This window comes from Peromyscus leucopus, chromosome 13 (assembly GCF_004664715.2).
Source record: "Peromyscus leucopus breed LL Stock chromosome 13, UCI_PerLeu_2.1, whole genome shotgun sequence".
NCBI classification, from domain to species: Eukaryota; Metazoa; Chordata; class Mammalia; order Rodentia; family Cricetidae; genus Peromyscus; species Peromyscus leucopus.
The window spans coordinates 48,318,321-48,341,695 of record NC_051074.1 but is presented as its reverse complement, the minus strand read 5'-3'; the positions used below and the strand labels follow the sequence as shown (position 1 = coordinate 48,341,695).

The window sequence follows — 23,375 nt, the reverse complement described above, 5'->3', positions numbered from 1 at the left end:
CATGGTGGTCATGGACTCACCCTCTGAAACTGTAAACAAGCACCCAATTAAATGCTTCCTTTTATAAGTTGCCTTGGTCACAGTGTCTCATCACAATAGAAAAGTAACTAAGACACCTATTAGTAAGTGAAAAAAATTAGTCTGGAAAGCCTGCACAGTGTGACCTCAGCTATAAATATTCTGGAAAATGTAGAACGATGCAGATTAAGTGATGAGAAGTAATTACCAAGGGCTGGAAAATGGAAGGATGGATGAGCAGAGTCCAGAGGACAGTTATGATCTAAAATCATTCTGTATGATACTAGACTGGTTTATACTGGACATCAAACATCTGTCAATCCCCATAGAATATACAACACTAGGAACGAATCCTAATATGACTTTGGGTGATGATGTCTCAATGGAGAGTCATTGGCTGCAGCTGCCGCATAGGGATTCATTCTCCCCACACATTTACAGCAGTGGTTAATATTAGAGGCTCTTAAATCAGCTTGCCAGGGTTCGGGTCCAGTTAACACTTTCCTTGGGATCTGGTTTCCTTGTCTCTGAAACAGAGGTTAAAAAGAAATCTATCTCAACATTTTAGAGAGGAGTAAATGGTAATTAGATTATGTAGAGTGGTGCTTGTCTCATAAAAAGTTTCAGCTCAATAAATCTTAGCTATTACACCTTTTACAAACATACAAGTGTTTTTTATCTGCAATGCCTTATTGAGTTGTTCTAGCCTCCCTGCAAGGTTGACATGATTGTCCTCACTCTGTAGACAGAGAAATCGCATTTCACAGTGGCTAAATAGTTGCCCGAGATATCATAGCAGGTAAATCACAGAGTTATAATTTCAACATTGGCTTTGGAACTACAAATCCTGTGTGCACTGCCTTCTATGACATTTGAATTTTAATATTCAAAAATAAAATTGTGTGTGTGTGTGTGTGTGTGTGTGTGTGTGTGTACATGCACACATGTGCATGTGTGTAAGTGCTCATGGAAGCCAGAAGAGGGAGTCAGGTGACCTAGCACTGAAGTTGTAAGTCAATTGTGAGCTATCTGATGTGAGTGCTGGGCATTGAACTCTGGTCTTTTGCTAGAGAATTAAATGCTTCTGACCTAATAGCCATCTCTCCAGCCCTTTGTGACCTTTTAAATCAATCTTCTATTCTTCGGGAAGTCCTGATGTCTTCACTATTTCATATCTTTCTTCCATTCAAGATCCTCAGCACAGCACAGATAAGAGGTTGTCTGTCCACAGAGGAGCCTTGAGACCTATTTTTATGAGAGATATTTCCCCATGGGAGAGGTGAGTGAGGACACACAGTATGAAGGATAGTGTTGCTTTAGGATATATCAGGATGGGTTACTTTTAATATTAATATTCACAAACTAGATTGGCTCAAACTGTGAGCCGAAGATTTGCCTGTTTGCTGAGTTGAAGGGATTTCCAAACATCTCTCCCTCCACCATTAGTGCCGCCACAGAAACTACAAAAACCTGGTAAATGAAATAAAAAGACAAATTAATAACACAAAGAAAAGGGAAGGGAACAGTCCCAGGCACCTAATTTGAACATGAAACGTAACGAACACTTTTTTTGGGTTTGCCGTGTCCTTAGCAGATTTGAGAAGCACAGAGTTGGCGCCTGTGTGAGTGTGGGACACAAGGAGAGTTGGGTCTTCAGTGGCTCCTGTTTAGCTGAAAATGTTGTTTTTTCTTGCTGGATCCGGAGGTTCCACAGTAGTTCTTAGAGTGAAAGCCTTCTGCAAAGACACATTTGTAATGCTGTGAAGATGCTTAGGGGCTCCTGAGAATAGATAGTGGAAAAGGAATGACTTTTGTATGTATGCCTATAATGATACCACACACATTTCTTTTTTGGTATAGACTTCTAAAGCTAGAGTGGTTGGATCTAAAAGGTGTACATAAATGCACAAACTGCCTTCCAAATAGATCTTTACCAATTTATACTCTCTGCATTTGAGGATATAGTATTATTTTTTCCAGAATAATTGTTCAGAATGCTGAAAAGAACTTACACTTTCCCCTGTAGACATTACCTCAAAGAACCGTTGGCTCTGTGGCTTTGAACAAGATGCTGTATGCCCATGGAAACCTGATGATCTGGTGTGAGGGTCAGTGTTGACAACTTGGTAGGAGTCACCTGGGAAACAAGCCGCCGCCATACCTGTGAGGGTTATTAAGACTAAGTTAGTCTCTGGGCATGCCTGTGAGGGGTTATTTAGATTAGGCTAGCCTCTGGGCATGCCTGGGGGCCTTAACTGGATTAACTGAGGTGGGAGGATCCACCCTAGGGGAAGACAGCAGTTCCTGGTCTTGAGTCCTGGAGTGTATGGAACAGGAACACAGCATTCATCACCCTCTTCCTCCTGATTGTGGACACAAGGTAGCCAGCTACCAAGCCTTACCTTCAGTACTTCTCCGTCACTATGGAATGGACTTCAAACTGTGACCCAAATAAGTCCTTTCTCCCTTAAATTGCTCTTGTCTGAGTGGTGTTTGTTTGCTTGCTTGCTTGTTTTTATCACAGTAACAGGAAGAGTAATGAAGACATCTGGTTTCCATGATAGGATCACACTGGCTTGGCCTCTTGCTGACTGTGGGACCTTGATAAAGGCACTTACTTAATCTCTTCAATTCTTAGTTTCTTCATCTGTGAGACTGTAATAGTAATGTCTATCTTAAAGCATTGTGATGGTGATACATAAAGTTGATTGCATTACCACCAACTAGGCAATAAGTAAACATGCACCTGCCATTTCCTGTTGTTGCTATTTGTAGCTTTATTGAGATTTGGGCTATCTGTGTCCTTCTCTGGCCCATCACAGATGCCCACAGTACCTGTGCCATAAAAAAAACCATCATAAACAATGACAATATCCAAAACTCATTAAACGACCAAAAACTACCCACCCCACTTCTTGGGAATGTGGGCATCTTTTTCTTAAAATTACTTCCTGTTTTCTAGGGGCAAAGACATCTTTAAGGAATCCTGAAAAGAAAATCTTTGGGTTAATTGTCAAGTCCTGTATCATTTGTCCAGTCGCTGCATAATGAGAAAGTGCAGGGCTTGTTTCAAGTCCTGGTTCAAGTAGTCTGTCAGGTGGGATCATCTCAGCTAGCCATCTCAAAATTGTCCTGAGTCATTTGTAGTCCAGAGTCGATCTTTCCTTGGTGTTAATCAGCTTAATGGCTTTACCATAGTCCATGTGGAATCATCATTGTGGGCTCCTGCCATCTTTTTGAAGTATTTTATAACCTTCCATAGTGGACAGATTGAACTGAAACTGCCCTTAGTCAAGCATTTGTTAAGGTACTAACAAGTTTTCTCCATAGTCTCTATGCCAATTAAGATTTAAATTTTAAAAATAATGTGTTTTCTCCAGTTAACTACTATTTCCTGTAGTTCTGAATTGTCCAAGGTCAGCTACATAAAAACTCAGGTGTCATGTGTCCTGAGACATGATAATGGCTGCCTTAATATGTCTTCATTTTTCACTGCATTTGCTCTTATGGAACCCCAGTTATGGATTTATTAGTCACGGTATAAGATTCCTTCAAAGCTTGATATATATGATCTATAATTAAATCAGACCTATTCAGGGCTATTAAGTTTAATCAAAATTATTAACATGGATCTGACTAGAAACTTCAGTAAGCAAATTCTGGGAAGGGCATACATGGGTGTTGTCCAATCTTAGAACATTAATAAAGGATGCTATTGGTCTATTAATCTACTTTTCATTACTATAATGAAATACCCAAAGCAGGATAACTTTATAAGTAAAAGAGGTTTAATTAACTCACAGTTTGGGAAGTTGAAAGTCCAAACAGTTTGGGTCACCCTCTGGTGAGGACCACCCACCTCAGCTGCAATGACTCGGGTGGATGGCAAAGACATCATCAGGAAGCCAGAGGGAACTGCAGGGGTCAGGCTCCAAACCTTATCTCAGTTCACTCTAAAGAACACTTACTCCAGGAGACCAGTATTCCCTGTGTAAGACAGGGATTCAAATGACCTAAGGACCTACCACCACCACCACCACCACCACCACCACCACCACCCATCCACACACACACACTTCTTCAAGGTTCTGTAACCCTCCACATTGCTATACTAGGGACCAAGACAAATGAACTTTTATGACAGAAAGAACATCTGTCCATAGCTCTTATGCTCCTAAGGAGGAAAGACGATCCTACTTAAAAAAAAAAAATGTGTGTGTGTGTGTGTGTGTGTGTGTGTGTGTGACGCAGGAAGGCTAATTCTGATGGCTGTGTGAGGAGTGTGCTCTGAAGGATCACTGGCGGATTATCAAAACTGTTCATTCTCAATTGCTTGTTTGTAAAGGTCCATGGGGTGGGTTGGGGGAGCGGTCCTTGGTGGCCCAGGAGGTCTTGAAAGGAAGGGGGAGGTGCGAGATCATAAATCATGGCTTTAGTTCTCTGGTTTGTTTGTCACGTGGCTTTCGCAGTCTAGAGCAGCGTGCAGAGTTCTGGGTCAGAGTGAAAGAATGTTTATCTCAACTGGAGGCAATCAAGCAACCTGCCTCGTGAGCCTGGTCACAGCGTGGTCCTTTGGATCAATTTAGATCTATCAGTGGACGAGCCAGGTCAGCCAGAAGTATGCGGAAGTGGCGACGCAGCGTTTCCTGGGAATGACCTCTGAGACCTGGCCCACGTCCTAACTGAAGGTGAGTGCCGAGACTGAGCCTGACCTTAGGGCAGAATCTGCCCAGTCAGAAGGCACTGCAGGGGCTCTGTCAGAACTGCGGGAGAGTTCAAAGAGCCTTTTCCACCAAAGTGGGCTTTTGCCCATGCCTGCTTCATAAAGCTCCTGTTCTGAGGCATGACGGGACCCAAACGCGGAGGAGAACCCATGAGCAGATCACCCCATGAGGATTCATTAGAATTGGCTCATTTTTCATCTCCTCTGTTCTTTGTTGTTGGTGGTAGTTTTTTACCTTCTCCCCTCCCTTCCCCTCCTCTCCCCTCCCCTCCCCTTCATGTGCCTGGGCATGCTTGTAGACCACCAAGGACAACTTCCAGGACCTGGTTCTCTTCTTCCCCTATGTATGTAAGTTTTGGAGATCAGACAGGTTATCGGGGTGGGGGGCAAGTGTCTTCCTGCAGAGCCATCTTGTTAGTCCAAATGTTTTGTTTTAGAAAGAGAAACACCCCCCACTCCTAAAAATGTTTTAAAACACAGAAAACCTTCATTTATTATTCTGTGGCTTTACCACAGAGGAAACAACCCTACAGAAGTAAGGTGATTTATACAAGGTCAAGGTTCGGTAACCAGATAATTGTATAACCAAAGAGGTAGTTAGTGCCCCAGTTCTCTTACTTCTTTGTGTGGTAAAAATAAATAAATATAAATAAATAAGTAAATAATGTCTGGGGTCTGTCACTCTTTCATAGGGCAAGAATTTCTAAGCTTTTAGGTCCGGACCAGGGAATTTCTATCCTGACTGGACATTGAAATCACCTGTGGAGTGCGGCCAAATGACCCCTGTATCTCAGTCCCTCCCAAGCAGATGGCCTGATTGTTCTAAGATAGGGCATGACATGCTTTGAAAGCTCCCAGGTCAGCCTAACTGCACGAAAACAGTAACCTTTCTTTTTCCCCTTCTCCCCTTATTCCCCTCCCCCATTTCTGTCACACAGGGGACATAGCTGCCGTCTTTTACACACTAAGCAAGCTGTCTACCACCAAGCTACATCTCCATCCCTTTTGACTATGTTTTATGTCAGACATATTCTCACAGATAACTTGGACTATATGCCCATGCCATCATCCTTGACAAAACAATGGTCTTCAAAGGGTACTTTTAGAAGAAAATTGGGGGTGAGGGGGCCGTCAGGAAGTGTCCTGGAAACCTTGGGAGGCCACAGGAAGAAAGTCCCTTGACTCTGACAACCCCAGACATGCCTTTGCCTCAGCTTGTAAGTATCTTATGTGGAGGGTGACAAGTTTTTGCACCCTGATAGGCCTCTCCACCGATGCAACAATCCAAACCAGACCAAATTAGGAAAAGGCCTGGTTTAATTCGTGAGGCGTTCCCGGGTGATTCCCTGGCCTGCAGAGAGGAGATGGGATGAGAGAATGGAAGAACCACATGTCTGTTTTCCGGGATGCAGCTTATATACCCTGTGGGAGTGGTCTTGAGCCTCTCTGGGGAAGAGCTGTGTTTGGTGGGCTTTGAAGGGGTGGGTTTAGGGAAAGAGATGGGGGAGGGAAGTTGAGGTGGATCTTCCACCAGACAGAGGGAAAGTCAATTCAGTTCCCAAGACTGACATATAGCCTGGGGTAGGCCATTAACAAATCCAAGACAGATACAGCTGTTATAGCCTGGGACTGTTTAGAGCCCTTCTCTGCCAAAGAGAACCTAAAAATAGTCAGTGTAATCCCCACCCACCTCTAGGAAGAGGGCAGATGGGCAGGGAAGGAAGAAGATGGGGGTGGCTATGGGTGGAGGAGTAGCTGGAGAATTTAATAAGCACAGCACAGCGCATGAACTTTGATCTGCCTATAGTTTGGGGAAGTTTGAGTGAAGGTTTGATTCATTTAGAAATACTTTTGATTCTTGAACATCACAGCTGATACATGCTTTGCCTGTCTGGGTGAACTATGCGTATAAAGCCTAGAAGCGTAGAAGCATGTATACATTTAGCCTCTTAGCTTATGGGGCAGTTGCCTTGAACTTGAGGTCCTTTCTCCAGAGTGCTGGGATTAGGGGCCTGTGTCACCACACCCAGTGTTTAAACGTGTCTGTCAGGTGAGACCACTATTTACATCACTTTTATTTGCAACCATGGGATACTTTAGGATGCAGGGGGAAATGATTCTTTGGATGGGGAATCAGTGTCCAGTCCTAAGAACAACCATCAAGGCAATGGGCAGGAGAACAAGGGAGGAGAGGAAAGGACCACACTGGTGGGTATCTTCACTAGAATCCTTGCCACCATCCCCGAACCCCAGCGGGAAGTAAGAAAGGGCACCGTGGGGGGATGAGACAAGGTGGCTTTACAGTTTCTTACAATAGTGATCATTTGGTTTTGGAGCCTGAATGTCCCCCCACCCCAGATCAGCAAACCATCCAACAGTCCCAAGGAGATCGTTTGGATGGACTGTGGAATTCATGCCAGAGAATGGATTGCCCTTTGCTCTTTTGCCAGTGGTTTGTGAAAGAGGTAAGTGTCTTTAGTTTCCTCATAATGCTAAATCACGCCATTGAGTACCTGTCACTGCCGAGCTCGTTAGCAGAACGCTTCTTTCCCGTTAACTGTTGACTGTACTGAATCCGTCCCTCACTTTGAGTGAAATGGAATTAGTGAGTAGCCTTGCCAAAAACCGAATATCTTAACTCCATTCTGCTGCATCCAATTTTTTTATTTTTATTTTTTATTTATTTTATTTTACTATTATTATTTTTTTATTTTTCAAGACAAGGTTTCTCTGTGTAGCTTTGCACCTTTCCTGGAACTCACTCTGTAGCCCAGGCTAGCTTCGAACTCACAAAGATCTGCCTGGCTCTGCCACCTGAGTGCTGGGATTAAAGGCATGAGCCACCACCACCTGGCTCCAAAATTATTTTTATTGGAAGGTAAAAAATTATTTTTATTGGAAGAAGATGCATATTGGAAGTCAGAGATAATACTGAATCCTATCAAATAGTATTGGGAAAAATTTCCAACATTGAGAGAAACATTTCACCAAGTTTCTCTTCTATTAAGGGAGCTTGGAAATAATAACCCATGTGTCTGCTGTGTGGGTCAAGAGATTTCCATATGGAAAACACATAGTGTGGTGAGTTTTTGAGTTTTCATATATTTCTTCTCTTCCCTTTAGGGAATAAGACAACTTTAAAAGTGATATATATTTGTTAGTCTTTTGGGAAACACAAATACAAAGAAATAACCCGGGAGGAGTCATTCCTAAGACCGACAGCCGAAATGTGAACTGGGAGAAATACAAATTAACTCCATCTCACACCCAGTGAATGATAAACTTTCAAGGAGCCAGGGAGGAGGACAGAGGAGTAGGCCAGTCAGTGTTTTGTTGTTGTTTTGAGACAAAGTCTCACTATTTAGCCCAGGGTGATTCCAAACTCACTGTGTAGTCCATGAACTCAAGGTCTTAAAAAGCCTTACTCGGTCTCCAGAGTGCTGGGGTTACAGGTGTACCTCCACACCCACACCAGTGCATCAACAGGTCTGTCAGGCGATTCTGTTTGCAGTCAAATTTGAGAGCCGCTACTATAAAAGACTAAGACAGTTAAGGAGGAGCTCGAGGCTGAAATTGTGATGGAAGTCATCTATTGTAATTGAGTTGAAATTTATAGAAAATTAGAAAATAAAGATTTTTTTCCCTCAGGACTTTCTTTGGACCGCCAGCTCCCAAATAAAGACCTGGAGACTTCTTATTAATTATGAAAGTTTGGCCTTAGCTTAGGCTTGTTCCCAACTAGCTCTTATGACTTAAATTAACCCATTTATATTAATCTACATTCTGCTGTTACCTCTACTTCATACTGTACATCCAACTTCCCTGTGTCTAGCTGTCGAATTTTCTGCCTCTCTACTTCCCCGAGTTCCTATCCCTTCCTGGAAGTCCCGTGTCTATCTTCTCCTGCCTAGCTATTGGCCATTCAGCTCTTTATCAAATCAATCGGAAGGTGCCTTAGCAGAGATACATCTTCACTGTGTCCAAAAAGATTACCCCACAACAAGAGTCATTCTAGATGTTTCTGCTTTAACTTCCAGATTCTACAGAATGATAAAGACAACACAAGGATCAGGCTCCTTGAGGAGTTGGACCTCTATGTGCCTCCACTCCTCAGCATTGGCAGTTAAATCTACACTTGGACAACAGGGTGAGCAGTGTGTGGGGGCCGGGGCTGTGTTCAGGTACTGAAGCCCTACTACAGTTGTTCTGATGTTAGCCATTCTAGCTATGAAAATCTTTTATAGCCATGTATAGAAAGACGCCCCATCTGATCATTTTTAAATCAAAGTCAATGTTAGGATGTGGAAGCCTAAAATTCCTCCTTAGCATTAGAGTCTAGGCTGGGTCTCATTTATGGTTTCCCATCTACCCAGTTCTCCATTTGGACTTCCTTCTGGCATCTTCTTAGTGTTTATGACTTGCCTACTACCTGATTAGTATTGTATCGATATATAAGTCATATACCTCAGACCAGTTCTAGAAGCAGGAGGGGGGAACAAACAGCGTCTAAGTACTAAACTAACCTGTGGTTTTCAATGTGATCATTCAGAAGGTTAAATGTCTCAGGCTTCTAATGTCGTAAATAGTGGAAAAATTTCTCCATACAGCGTTGATAAAGCACGTTACTCTCTGAATGAGAGCTCTTTTCTAGAGAACACTTTCTTCCTCTCCTCCATCACTTCCCAGAGTTCCCCCTTTCTAGAAAATCACTCCCTCTTTCTCCTCCTCCATCCCTCTCCAAAGCTCTCTAGACCCCTTCAGTCATTCTGGCCTTGTGTGTGAATTAAGTGTCCCCCCGCCCCCATAAACTTTCCTGGTGACACTTGTCTTTACCTGCATTTCCACTTAGCAGTCTTCTTTAAAAATGCAAACAAAGCAAACAACAACAAAAACAAAAAAACAAGACAAACAAACAAAAACATTTCTGTTATACCTGGAATGCCTTTCCCATTGGTCAAGCTGTTTGCCTGACATTTGGTACAACTCAGTCTCAAAATGTAACCAAAGCTTCTATGGGTAAGATCGTGTCCATAGACCTAGCTTATCTACTCAGAAATGGAAGGGCAAACTAGCCCTCAGTTGGATGGCTTACACATCTGTTCACTTCAGTTTGTACAGATGTTCCTAATATTGGGTGTTGCTGGCCTCTCTGCAAAACTAAAATTCACCTATGCACAAATTTTACAATGATAAAAGCTTTTTTTTTTTTCCAGATAGTTCTAGGAAGTGTTTTCTATGTTCGAGGGCCACCTGTCCTCACTGACACTGATTTATGAAGCCTCTGCATGTCAACATCTCTCAGTGCCTCTGTTTCAGGATCCTCTCCGTAATAATGGCGCATGCTTTGGAACAAATCTCAATTGAAATCTCAGTGTCTCCTGGTGTGGTAAGTACCTGCTCAGCAGATAAACTGATGACAGCTACGACCAAGGGCTGAGAATCATGGTGGCTTACCATCTTTGAAAAACCCATACAGCTTCTTGGGCATTCTGACTACTTTTATTTCCTTTAAAGAGATGGTATCATCTATACAGTATTCAAGGGCAGAACTCTCTTCAAATGAGATTGGCTAAACCAGGACAGAGGAGACCTAGACCAGTGTCTTAGGTCTATTTCTATTGCTGTAATGAAACACCATGACAAAAAAGCAAGTTGGAGAGGAAACGGTTTATTTGGCTTATGCTCTCATATCACAGTTCATCATGGAAGAAAGTCAGAACAGGAACTCCAACAGGAGCTGATGCAGAGGCCATGGAAGGATTCTGCTTACTGGCTTGCTCCTCATGGCTTGCTCAGCCTGCTTTCTTATAGAACCCAGGACCACCAGCCCAGGGATGACACCACCCACAATGGGCTGCACCCTCCACATCAATTACTAATTGAGAAAATACCCGACAAGATTGCTTACAGCCTGATCTTATAGAGGCATTTTCTTAACTGCTGAGCCATCTCTCCAGCCTGTGGTGACATTTTCTTAATTGAGGTTCCCTCTTCTCAGATGACTTTAGCTGAGATCAAATTGACATAAAACTAGACAGCATAAACAGCCAGGATATGTTTTAAGCCATCACTTGGTTTTAAGATATATAGCTCACCATCAAGCAGATTAAAGCCAGAGTCTCTGGGTATTTTTTACAGCAGGAGGCAGACAGCAAGCAGCGTAAACATTTCCTTCTCCTTGCAGCACTTTTGTGTCTGCAAATCTAGATATGCTCAAAGCACTGGAAGCAGATGAAGAACCAGGGGGTGGGTAGGAACACTGGCCCTCACTGAACGGCAAGGATTAAGATGCGGTCCCCATTGCTTGGTGGTCTTGAAAAAAAATGCCTCATCTCAGTGGCGTTTTGTTTGTTTGTTTGTTTGTTGTATTTAGAACATTGGCCACATAATCCCATTTTAACCAAAGTCCATTATGTGGGTTAAATGTGATGCCACATAGGAGGGTCACTGGTCTAGCATGTAGAGGACTTTGCTATTATTAATGTGGGCAGACTGCCTGGGTACGTACAAAATAACTCTGACAGGAAAGAAACCAGTAAGGAAGACGTGGCTGACAAACCTGTGAGAAGCTGCCATAGAAATCTGATTTTGTTTTGTTTTGTTTTCCAGACAGGGTTTCTCTGTGTAGTTTTGGCGCCCGTCCTGGATCTCGCTCTGTAGACCAGGGTGGCCTCAAACTCAGAGATCCGCCTGCCTCTGCCTCCCGAGTGCTGGGATTAAAGGTCTGCGCCACCACCGCCCAGCAGAAATCTAATATTTGATTCCTAGTCACCCTGCCCCTGAGGCCCCCTGGTTCACCACAGGTTTAAGAATAGATTAGCACACTGCCATTTCATTTTGCATTTTCCCTTCTGAGCCACGAAAGGATGGAGTTTGCACAGTCGGAGTCTAGCTCTTCAGGCCAGCCCTCGTGCCTTTCTGAGCTCCTCATCAGGTGGCCACTTTAGTGACTATGCAGCTGATTAACTTATGGGATGGACTTGACAGCCACGGACAGGCCTCGCATACCCTGAGCAAGGTTTGCTATTCATCCTGAATAGCTCATTTGTAAACTGAGATTGCAATGTGTTTCTGTGACCTCCTGTATTTCCCAGGGATGGACACAATCACAAACTGCCAAGATTTAACGTTCTGTGGGATAGAACCGGTGTCAGAACTAGAGACTAAAACAGTCTCAAGCCATAGAGAAAGCAAGAAAAAAAAGAGACATCCCGTGCACTCTTATGGGCAGCTCATCTTCACACCATATGGCTACACCAAAAATAAACCAAGTAACGACGAAGAACTAGTAAGTCCAAAGTGCCCAGGCCTCTAGACAAACCTCCACAGGGCCACTGCCTTCCTTCCTCTGATTTTCATTTCCAAGAGTTTTTGGCTCCATTCTCCATTCCCCCCACCCCCACCATCCTTATTTTCTTTTTCCTGCTTTTCATACCTTGCCAGATGCCTGCCGGGAAGACTCTGGGTTAAATGCTGCTTTACCTACGCTAATTAACTACCTGTTTCATGAAGTGTCAAGTTGGGAGACATCTTAGGTGTTTGGCTATAATATAAATGAGATGATTATGTTAATAATCTGCAGAACTGTGCTCTCCTTTCTGTGCGTTCTGTCGAAGCTCCACTCGGCTATTACAGCTTTTGAACCAGGCCTGAACAACTTGCCAGCTGTTAGTGGAATATGGCATGTCTAAAATAACACGGCCAAATAATATCTGCTCTCTTTTCTACTAAGCACAATGCTGTGTTTTCTTCTCGACTCTCCTTGCGCCATTTGCCCAGGAAAATTTGTAAGAGGAAGTGCCGTGCGGATGCAAGCCAGGGCAAGGAGCTTGTGCTCTGTTTTTTGTTTTTTGTTTTTTTTTTTCCAGGTTCTTCCCTGAAGCTCTGGTGGGCAGGCTCACTGCAAGGAACTAGCCTCTTTGCCCTTTTGTGAATCTGAGGAGCAGAGTCGCAAATTGAAGGGAGAGTGGATGCAGAATTGCTGTAATATTGACTAATATTAACTGAGGTGGGTTTTTTTCTATTTTAATTATGGTAAAATACACTTAGCATAAATGTGCAATGGCAGCCATTTTGAGGTATGGAGTTCTGAATCTTCAGCGTTGTGTACCAACCTCCAGGACTGCCTTATTGCACATACCTGGTACCCATCACATGACATCCCCCATTTCCCTCTATGCCCAGTTGTGGCAAACACCAGTTTTCTTTCCAAACCTGTGAAGATGGCTCATTAGATGCCTCACATCCATGGAATAGCAAAGGATTTATCTTTTTAGGGCTAGATTATTCACTTCGGCACAATATCCTTGGTGTGCATCTCCTGTAGGATATGTCAAATTTTCCTTTCTTGTCCTTTTGGTTGCAAGCCTTTAACGGCCAAACCATCTCTCCAGATCAGCATTTCCTTCATTTTTAAGAGCAAGTAATATTCCACTGTAGGTATATATCATGTTCTGTTTGTCTACCCATCAGTGGGCATTTGGGTTTGTTCTACCTTTCTGCCCAGGGCTGCTAAGAATATGGCTGCCCAGGTATCTCTCCAAGATACCACTGTCATCTCTTCTGGACATATCTAGAAGTATAGTTTCTGGCTGACATGGTAATTCTACTTTTGATTTTGAAATTTGATCTACTGCTTTCCATATTGGTTGTACTCTTTAAAATATCTACCCACAGTGCGCAAGCTCACACTGCTCCATAGTCTTGCCAATGTCTGTTATTATTATTTAAAGAAAAACTTTTTACTTTTAAAAAGAAGGTCCCCATCATGTGCAGATGACAGGGTAGATGAGGGCAAGTCATACCCTGTTGATATTAAAGAGACCAGGTGACCTCTTGGTTATTTTACATCTCCTATCCTTTTCCCACTGGAGCACAATCCATAAGGTACAGGCAAGAACTAAAAGATAACCCCCTAAAGACCTTTGCTGAAGAGAGTCCCCAGTAGTCAAAAATACCCAGCAATACCCAAATACCTTTCTTGAAGCCATTTTCTCCTTCCACAGTTAGAAAAATTCATACTATATGATCATTTTGAAATATGTAGAAATACCTAACATTTGCTTGGATTATTACAACTCACAAAGGGATTTTAAAGCCATTATCTCATTTGATTCTTGTGATGATGTAATAAACTCACTTTGGGAATATATAAATAGAGCTTGAGTTAGCTACATTCCCAGAACCCCCCCGGGAGAGCATGGTGGAGTCTGGGTTGGTCCTCCACATGCTTGAAGCATTCCTATCATCCCCACAAAGCCTCTCTCTGCTTAGAAAGGATTTCTGACTTTTTGAAGCCATTAATCAATTTAGATTTTCAGTCAACCATGTGCTCTTTCATCCTCAGTCACAATCCCTGGTACTTTTTCCTTTGATAGAGAAATTTGCAGAGATGTGGGTGTTAGTTATGAAGCCCAGAACTAGACTCATTCCCCAGCTTCTATGATAGTCATTATAGACTTCTTTCTTTGAGAGAATTGTCATAAAGCCAGATGAATCTCCAGGGACATTAGGACATTTTAAGTCTTTAGTGGGAAGGTGTCTTCCACCAATGGAAAGGTCTTTATGGATGGTATTGTCTTTCAATATAAATACCTCAATATTTTTTCATGGGAATGTCATTCCCTTTGGTGCAGGAATACAGATATTATATGATCTGTACCCAAAAGTCAGAGGGTCTCTTGTGGATTGCCCATGTTAGAGCCCTGTGGCCACAGGCTAAGAGGGTATGAGAGAGAGGCTTGGATCAGTAGCCTAGGAACTGCTGGAAAGTGATTCTAACATGAAAATATTGGTAAGGATTGGTTCCATACACAGAAACCAGTACACTTTTCCTGTGTCTTTTGCAGCCTTGGGTGCTGAAGAGTAAGCATAGGCATTCATCTTCAAACTTTTTGATAGGAAATATGAAAAATTTGCACTCTGTGTTAATTTTATTGAATCTTGGCAGTGTTTTCAGGTTCCTGGGGAGAAGCTGTACCACTGTGCACTGCACTGAACCAAGGCCCTTGATCCAAGGAGATTTCCATTTCTAGAACTATTTACAGTGACTCTATATTTACAAAACCAAAGCTTTTTAGAGCCATGGTAAATATAATACTGCATGAGGGACAACTTGGCAGTCACTATGTAGAAGAAGCAGGAGTGTGTGTGTGTGTGTGTGTGTGTGTGTGTGTGTGTGTGTGTATCCACTTTATAAACTGCTTTTGAAATTAGAACACCTATCAGAATTTTAATGTTTTATTTTACATGCTGGAACTATTTACAGTCGAACTCTTTCATATCAACCTGTATCTCAAGCTGTCTCTTCTTCCACACGTCAGGGCCTTCCATCAAAGAATTTGTGCATCTGCCTGTAAATATGTCCTTACAGCCCAAGGAAAGAGCTGCTGAGCGGTCTAGAGAGCTTTAGCAATATATCATCTTCCACTTGGAGTAGGGTTTATCACTTTCCCTAGGGAGCATCTTTAAGTAGAAAAGATGGACACAAACATAACAACTTTCTCTGGCCCCTCAGTGCAGTTCAAGAGAAAAGTCTGGTCCAGAGCTCCACCCTGAGATGAAGCAATCCAAGGAGGGTTGGATCTGGTGGCACATACCTTTAATTCTAACACTCAGGCGGCAGAGCCAGGTGGATCTCTGTGAGTTCAAAGCCAGCTTGGTTTATAAATCAAGTCCAGGCCAACTAGAATTACACAGTAAGACCCTGTCTCAAAGAAATATTAAATGTGAAGGGACCGGTCCTGCAGACCCAGAGCTGCAGGGTCTCCCTCCATGACACAGGGCAACAACAAGATGTCCAAGAGGAGTCCCAGTGAGGACCCAGTATGGATAGAGTAGCAGAAACCAGAGGCCTCAAATAGACCAACGACCCTTTGCAATGAACACTTGCAAGTGAAGATGTATGAATATAAGGGAATACTGCATGATTCAATGTGTCACACTGCAGCTTCCATGATGAGATTTCTCTTTTTTTTCTCTTAAATTTTATTTATTTTATTTTGGGGGAGAGTTTGCTGGGGCAGAGGATGGATACAAGGGGACAGGGAGATGAACGATGTGAAAGACACAAAGAATAAATAAAAAGAAAGTTTAAAAAGATAAAAACACACAAACAAAAATTAAACAAAACAACACAAAGAAATCTGTGGCATTTCTATTTTATCTTCTCAGAAAGGACCAAATCTGTCTATAAGCTGAGAATCACAATTCTGTTTTTCTACTTCTTCACAGTAATTAATAGTGAGGAAAATTCCTAGGGAAAATGAGTTTCCTGTCTCACAGCTCAGATGTGAAGAGAATGAATGACAGAGAATAAAATAAGTAAAGGCTACTCATGAAATAGTTGTTTGGGGTGAGCTTCAGAAATTAAAAAAAAAAATGAGGGGTAATTTGGATGAAAAATGTGGCTTAAAGCTGATTCATGTGACATAAATAGCGGATAGGACCCTCTCAGACCAGTTGGCGTGGAATTCCATCCAGCGAAGGACAAGGGCACATTTGAATTGAAAGTGATTAGGAACAATTTATTTCTTTGCTAGATGATTTTCACAAGTGAGTGTAGCCGCTAAGTCCCTGTCCCTAGAACGGCTCTTAGCTTCCTGGGTGACACACAGCGGCTCCCTGAGTCCTTCCCCTGGACACTCTCGCTTTCTTAGCAGAACTTTTCCTCTCTCCATGTCCTCTTCCTGGTGTCAACAATGCGACTGCTTTACACCTTGCATTTTGTCAGCGGTTTTCGACCCCTTTCTCTGTTCTGGGCCACACAAAGTCAGGAACTGAGACAGACTCAGAACTGTTTTTGAGTGAAAAGAGAAAGAATCAGTGAGTGGGGGGGGGGGAGGCAGAATTCCCAGTAGTGAGGGGAGAGAAGTAAGAAGCAAATGTGTTCAAGTGTGTGTGTGTGTGTGTGTGTGTGTGTGTGTGTGTGTGTGTGTGTCACATGCAGAAAGTCCCAAGTACCTAAAGGATACTGCCGGTGACCTCACTACCACCACTTGCTGCCGGGTTAATTCTTTGGAATTCCTCCGGGCTCCTCCCACCTCTGTCCAAGCACCTCTCTGCTGCATTTCAGCACTCAGCTGTGAATTACAGAAAAGGAAAGGAGAAAGGGGGCGTCTAAAATTAGGCCATTACTAGCTGAGAGAGTCAGGGGACAGGATACACCTCTAAGTGCAGCCTGATATCTAGGACCAATGCCACAGTGCTGGCAGGGGACAAGAGGTTTTGGTGGTGTCTGGGTAGACTCTGAGGAGACGCTGTGGGATGTGGTTCCTGGAGGACAGACTGTCATGTTGGGATGTCTGGAACCAGAAATACTTAGGTCTATCAACAGACCTATTTAAAAAGATTTATCAGGAGGACCGTAAACACAGGACTTAGCAGAAGTCCAATAAGTGTTGGCCTTCAATCATGACTGGTCTCAGGAAAAAATTCGCAGAAAGGAAGACTGAGACCTGACAGATCTTCTAGTTTGGAAAGGTTTCCTGTAGAATCAGGAGACATGAAAGTGGAGAGATGTATTAAATATCCATAAAAAAAACAAAGAGGTAAAACCGTAAGAGGCTATGAACAAAAAGGACCGTGGAAGAGACAAGGCGGGAAGAAAGAGAATCCGGTAGAGGGACATCAGGAAAGGATGGATGGATGGAGAAGTTGGAGAAAAGCCGTTTGAGCAAGTCCCTCAAGGTTAGGTCAATAGGTAGAGATTCTAGGTCGAGGGAACATCTTGAGAAAAGAGTGGGAAGCTGTGGAACATGGTGCGCATCCAAAGGACAGTTAGGAAGCTCGCATTTCATTACGATGTAGGGTAAGGGGGTAGGATAGAGTATTGGAAAGGTAGATTAGGACCACATTGTAGAGAATCTCAAAATTTAGGCTAGGCAACCTGTGTTTCATTCTGAGGGCAATGAGCAGATACTGAAAGCTTTTCAGCAGGACGGTGAACACAGATATATGCGTCTGGAAGCCATGTGGGATCAACGGGCATAAAGACGGGTGGGAGGAAGGGAAGTGTGTTAGAAGACACAACATTACCGCAATTCTGAGGTAATGAGTCTGACAAGGAGTAACAGCAGCGAAAATCCACGTTGGTGACTTTGAAGGGGAAATAAAGGAGCCAAAGATATCTACAGGACTTTACATGTGTGCTGTAGTCGTATGCAAGACCAGAAATAGCAACAGCCTCATTGATGGAAGACATAAGGAAAAGCAATGGGAGTGTGGTTAGTGTGGGGTGCCAACAGGCTACCTGGACATGAATGCCCAATGGGAGGTTAGAGAGACAGTCTAAAAACCTCAGGGATAGATCTGTACGAGACACAAAACCCTTGGATCGTCGGGTTTATTTTAAAATAAAAACCAGCTCTCTCGGCATCTCCCACCTACAGATTCAAGTTGGACAGAAGGCGGCAGATGTATTGAAAGCAAAGCATGGAACCAATTATAGAGCTGGATCGAGTGCAGATAGTTTATGTAAGACTACTTTTTTAATGGTATCTAAGGCACAGAAGAAATCAATGAAGTCGAGATGGTGAGATGGGCCCAAGAACAGGAGTTCCTGCGACCCACAGAGAGCTGGACGAATCGAAAGGACCAAGGATCAAAGGAAGACTGTGTGATTCAGTACTGTACTCTCTAGGGATAAAGTATGAGTGCAAAGGAAAAACAATTGATACGCTGGCTCAAACCAGAGTTTTTCCCTGGCTTGAGTTAAAAAGAGCTGGCTAGTTAGAAGGCACAGGAGTTAACAGGAAGGGTATTGTCCTTTAAGTCTTGGTCAGTTGATTACAGTCCCAGAGGATCCACCTGCCAGGAAGGCAGATCAGGGCAAGACTAGGGAAAAAGTCAAAAGAAAAAGTTCAGCTGAAGGAGGATGCAGTACTTCTCCCAGCCTAGAGCATCCCTCCCCCAGCCCCGGAGCCCCTGGGGTCCACCTACCTAATATTTGTGTCATAATTTTCCTGTGATTCATTTGGGTTTTGTTTTTCTTTTGAAATTCCTTTGTGAGAATTAGCCCATTCATTCTTGCCTTGCAATTTGAGGATGCCATATATATATATATATATATATATATATATATATATATATTTTAAATCTGTTGAGAAACTTTAAGTCTTTGCTATGTTCCAGACACACAGAAAAGCAAGGCGCTAAATACAATACAGGCTGTTTACCCAGGACAGAGGGGTCCCGATCAGGGACAATGCCTTCATTTTACGAAGACCCCTTTATTCCCTGGGATGGCGATGGAACCGCCCTTTCAAAGCCTGATTTCTCCATTTCCCTCCTGTTCTTCATTTACAGATGCTACGTCAGGATCCTCAGAAGACTGGGCTCGAGACATTGGGATCCCCTTCGCACACACATTTGAGCTGAGGGACAATGGGACCCAGGGGTTTTCTTCCTGCCTGAAGCTCTGATCCAGCCCACACGTGAGGAGACCATGGAAGCTATGCTCACACTTCGTGATGGTGTGTGTGAGAGTTACTGACTCACCCACAGTGCCAGGGAGGCGACAACCACAATCTTGGCACTGACCACGGTGTACTTCTTCACAGCTCTCCCCTAAGTGCCGCCTGCCTTGGCCTGCTTAGTCTCAGTGATGGGAATATGGTTGAGGTGAAGGTGTACGTTGTTGTACAGAAACCAAACCATGAAATTAAAAATACACTCTATTCTAATAAAGGGTCATGTTAGCATTTTAAACATTTGTTTTGCTGGTAATTAATTTTTATTGCTCTAGAAGAATATTGTACTACTTAGCTATTACAAGTACAAAGCTATAAACTAAACCCTTTTAAAATTCAGTGGTGCGTGTACCTGGACACCAGTGAGAAAATTCTGCTGATCTGGTGGTGCTCACTGATGCATCTGAGCTAAGTGGCAGGCAGCTGGTTGATCAGGCTCAGTCTGAACTTAGATGAGGGCTATATTCATACCCCCTATCTTTCTTTCTTTTTTTTTTTTCAGCCCATTTGGCCTGACCTACAGGAGGGGATCAAGCCCCAGCCTACAGATACTATTCAAACCTCTGACTACATCACACTTGTTAACATCCTATTTGTGCTGGCTAGATTTTTCTGTTAACTAGACACATGGTAGGGTCATCTGAGAAGATGGAATCTTAATCGAGAAAATGTCTCTGTATGATTGGCCTGTAGGTAAGTCTGTAGGGCATTTTCTTGATTGATGACTGAGGGGGATGGCCCAGGACATTGTGAGCAGTGCTGTCCTGGGGCAGGTGGTCCTATAGGAATATATATATATATATATATATATATATATATATATATATATATATATATATATGCTAGGCGAAGCAAGACAGTCAACAGCATTCCTCTATGCTCTCTGCTCCAGCTCTTGCCTCCAGATTGCTGCCCTGAGTTCCTGCTCTGACTTCCTTCGGTGATGGACTGTGACATGGAAGTATGAGGAGGGAAACATTGCTTCTGCTCATGTGTTTTATCACAGCAATAGAAACCTAACCACGACACCATTGAATGAAGGACGTTACTTGTCTGAGTAAGAGTCAATGGGTGGAGCCAAGTACAATGTGAGGCATGCTGAAAACCTGGGGTCTTCATTGAAAGCACTCTACTTGGTGCTGAGTGTCACAGCCCTGAGCTTCGCTGTTTAGCTTTGGAGGTAAGACAGATCAGCGGGGACGCGTTCAACTCCGAGTTTTACGATTCTGTGTGCTGTACAGAAGAACCCCACTGTGCTCGGAATCTAATTAGAAACCAGCTGACCAGGGTCTGTGCTCTTCTTATTATTTTGAATTTATGATCCCAATATTCACTAAGGAAAGGAAGTGCAAGGAAGTTCCTTGGGCCTGGTCTTAGTCGGTACCATCTCAGTGCTTTAGAAATCTGCTTGTGCCTTTGGTACTTTTTATCCATGGGTTAGTAGCAGCATCTAGAAAATGGGTTATAAAATTTGTCTCTAGAGTTGCTTCTAGCTTTAAATATTTATCTAATTGTTCTGTTTATTTATTAATTATTATTATTTTAGAATCTCCTAGGTGTGTTTTGAATGGCGAGGAGTTCACAATGGTGGCTAAGACAGGCATGGTCCACACGCGTTTGGATTTCATTTTACAGTGAGTGAGATCTAAATAGCAGCCATGAGTAATTGGAATGGACACACTGTCTCATCCAGGGCAAATCCCAGCTTAGTGGAAGCAATACAGCAAAAACACAAAGAAATAAGCTAAATATTCCACGTGCTATGAAGAAACAGAGTGGAGAGCTAAAAGGGCCAGCTTGTATGTTTGAGGCTATCCAGGCACTTAACTGCCCTGGTTCGTCTATTAAATTTCAAGTGCTCTTTAAGCAGCCTCCAAGACTGTCATTCCCTATGTATCTCCAAGTGACACCTTGAAATGGTGCTAAGCATTTGACAGGCTTTGAACAAATAAATGCAGCTGTGACTGGGCTGACAGGATGTCCCCCGTGTTTAGTCACCCGTTTCCAAATTTCCTTGTTGGCCACAGTCACAATCCACTTCCCGGTTGTAATGTCTTTGTTACCCTTCTTTGTCTCCTTTATTTCTCCATGTTTTCCTAGTGTGGGGCTGATAAGGGTCAGAAAGGAAATGTCAGGGGCAATGGCATTGCATGAATCAAGGAGCGGAGATTTACATAAAAACGCCAACTCCACAATGGCAGCATTGTTGGGGGGGTGGGGATGGATGGGAGGACCAGTTAGTTTTCATCAATGGTCAGCCTAGAAAAGAAGGAAGCTGATGTGACCCACTCAATGCTACATTCAAGAGGCAAGCAGGCAGTCATGCTTAGAATCTCAGGTCATTGCCTGAGATGTAGCTCATGCGTTAGTGCCTGGGATTTTTAAAAATAAAAAGATTTGGACGCCTGCATACTGTAGGATCCCTTGCCTAGAAAAAATGATATTGTGTCTAAGAGGGGAGCTCAGGGGCCATGGCCTGTTTTTTGTCTCTCCCTGCAGCTTTTCACTTCTTGTGAAAGGATCCTAAAGTATAAGGTTGGAGAGATGATAGAAAGTTTTTCTTAAGGATGTTTTCAGACTCCTGGTTCTAAATAATCATTGAGAGGTCTATACAATAGTTTAGTGCCGATAATCTATAATCTTAAGAATAGCCTGTACGATGTTATTTTTTTTGACACTGGGATTTGATTTTGACCCTACTTTACAGTTAAAGTATTTTGTTATTTTCTTGGGTGTTAGAGACCATGAAATTCCTGGGTCAAAGTCAAGGCCATTTTTTTTTTCTCACAGTACATTCATGAACACAGACACAGGCATATTTACATCCATGTCTTGCATTCTAGTCTCAACGAGATGATGCAGGGAAGCCCAGTGCCATATACAGAGAGATTTGCTATGGGATGGCACATTGAGCTTGGGTCCAAGCAGCCAGTGAGTCTGATCTCCATCTCACAGATCCTTCCTCATCACACTAACTGCCGGGTTGCTTGCTTACTGCAGACAGACAGCTGACCCAGTAAGGAGTGGTCTTCCCAGCATTCTTAGCATCATCAACAGGATGTCAGAGAAAAAGAGGTCAGTAAAGGACTGTCTCCCAAGAGGCTTCATGCAGCAGATGGAATCACAGGAAATTACTGCTTTCAAAGGTTTTAAAAACTTGAGCATTGATAATTGAACACATTTCAACTTAATGTCATGTCCATGCTAATAAAACAATTTCCTTAATGACTTTTCTTCTCTCTTTTTAGGATGTTTGACTGTACCATGTTTCCTGTTTCTATTTCTTCCCACCAAACTGTCAGGAAGAAAGGTTCACATTTATGGATTAGTGAATTTTTGAAGTAATTGGTATTATGTGACAATAATAGCCACACACACAATTTTCTGCTCTCCTGTAATTGAGATTGTGTAGTATTTTCTTACTCTTCTGAAGAAGGAATCTTATTTCTAATGATTAATTCATTTAAAATAATGTAAAGAAATCTTTAGTTATGGATGTGTTCATCCCCATCTTGTCAACATGTTCCTTTCTGGGAGAATCCCTCCTCCCAACAAGGATTTTGTTTTGTTTCCTTCTTTCTTTTATTATTCTTTTTCTTACTCCCTAATGCCCCCTTTTCATCCTCCCTCCTCCCCCTCTCAAAGTATCCTCAACAAGTTCCCTCCTACTCCCATGTTTTTTTTTTTTCTTTAAACTTAATTTTTTTATGGCCCACTGAGTTTAATTAGGATTGCTTGCATGAGCATGGGTCGAGGGGTTATTTACTGAAGCATGGGCAACTTATCAGCAGTTACACGACTAAAGAAAAATGATACCTTCTCCCAGCGACTGGTAACCACTAATAGTTCCCCAGGGGACATCACAAGCCCTTCCTCTACACATGATTAAATGTTGACAGGCCCAGTCTTGTGCAGGTGACCACAGTTCTGGTGAGTTCATGAGTGAAATGGCACGGCGTATCTAGAAGCCATTGTTTGTGGCGCATTTCTGTCCTCCAGCTCTTATATTCTTTCTGCTTCCTCTTCCACAATGTTCACTGAGCCTTGGAAGGAGTGATATAGTTGTAACATTTAGGGTTGAACACTATGAATGACTTATTCTCAGCACAGTGACCAATTATTAGTGTTTACATTAACCAATGCCCATTGTAAAAAAAGTAGCTTCT

At 42.8% G+C, this 23,375-nt stretch overlaps 1 protein-coding gene across 1 annotated transcript in view; it reads left to right on the top strand.

Moving 5' to 3' along the window:
* Positions 1–19,425, top strand: part of Cpo (carboxypeptidase O) — a 38,517-nt gene extending 19,092 nt beyond the window's left edge. The window contains 10 exon segments of the mRNA XM_037210452.1: positions 4,605–4,706; positions 7,100–7,180; positions 7,183–7,206; positions 8,779–8,888; positions 8,986–8,989; positions 9,965–10,127; positions 11,836–12,029; positions 18,130–18,214; positions 19,046–19,137; positions 19,140–19,425. Coding sequence (XP_037066347.1) covers positions 4,605–4,706; positions 7,100–7,180; positions 7,183–7,206; positions 8,779–8,888; positions 8,986–8,989; positions 9,965–10,127; positions 11,836–12,029; positions 18,130–18,214; positions 19,046–19,137; positions 19,140–19,232 — 948 coding nt within the window. The 3' untranslated portion in view covers positions 19,233–19,425.
* The last annotated feature ends 3,950 nt before the right edge of the window (positions 19,426–23,375 follow it).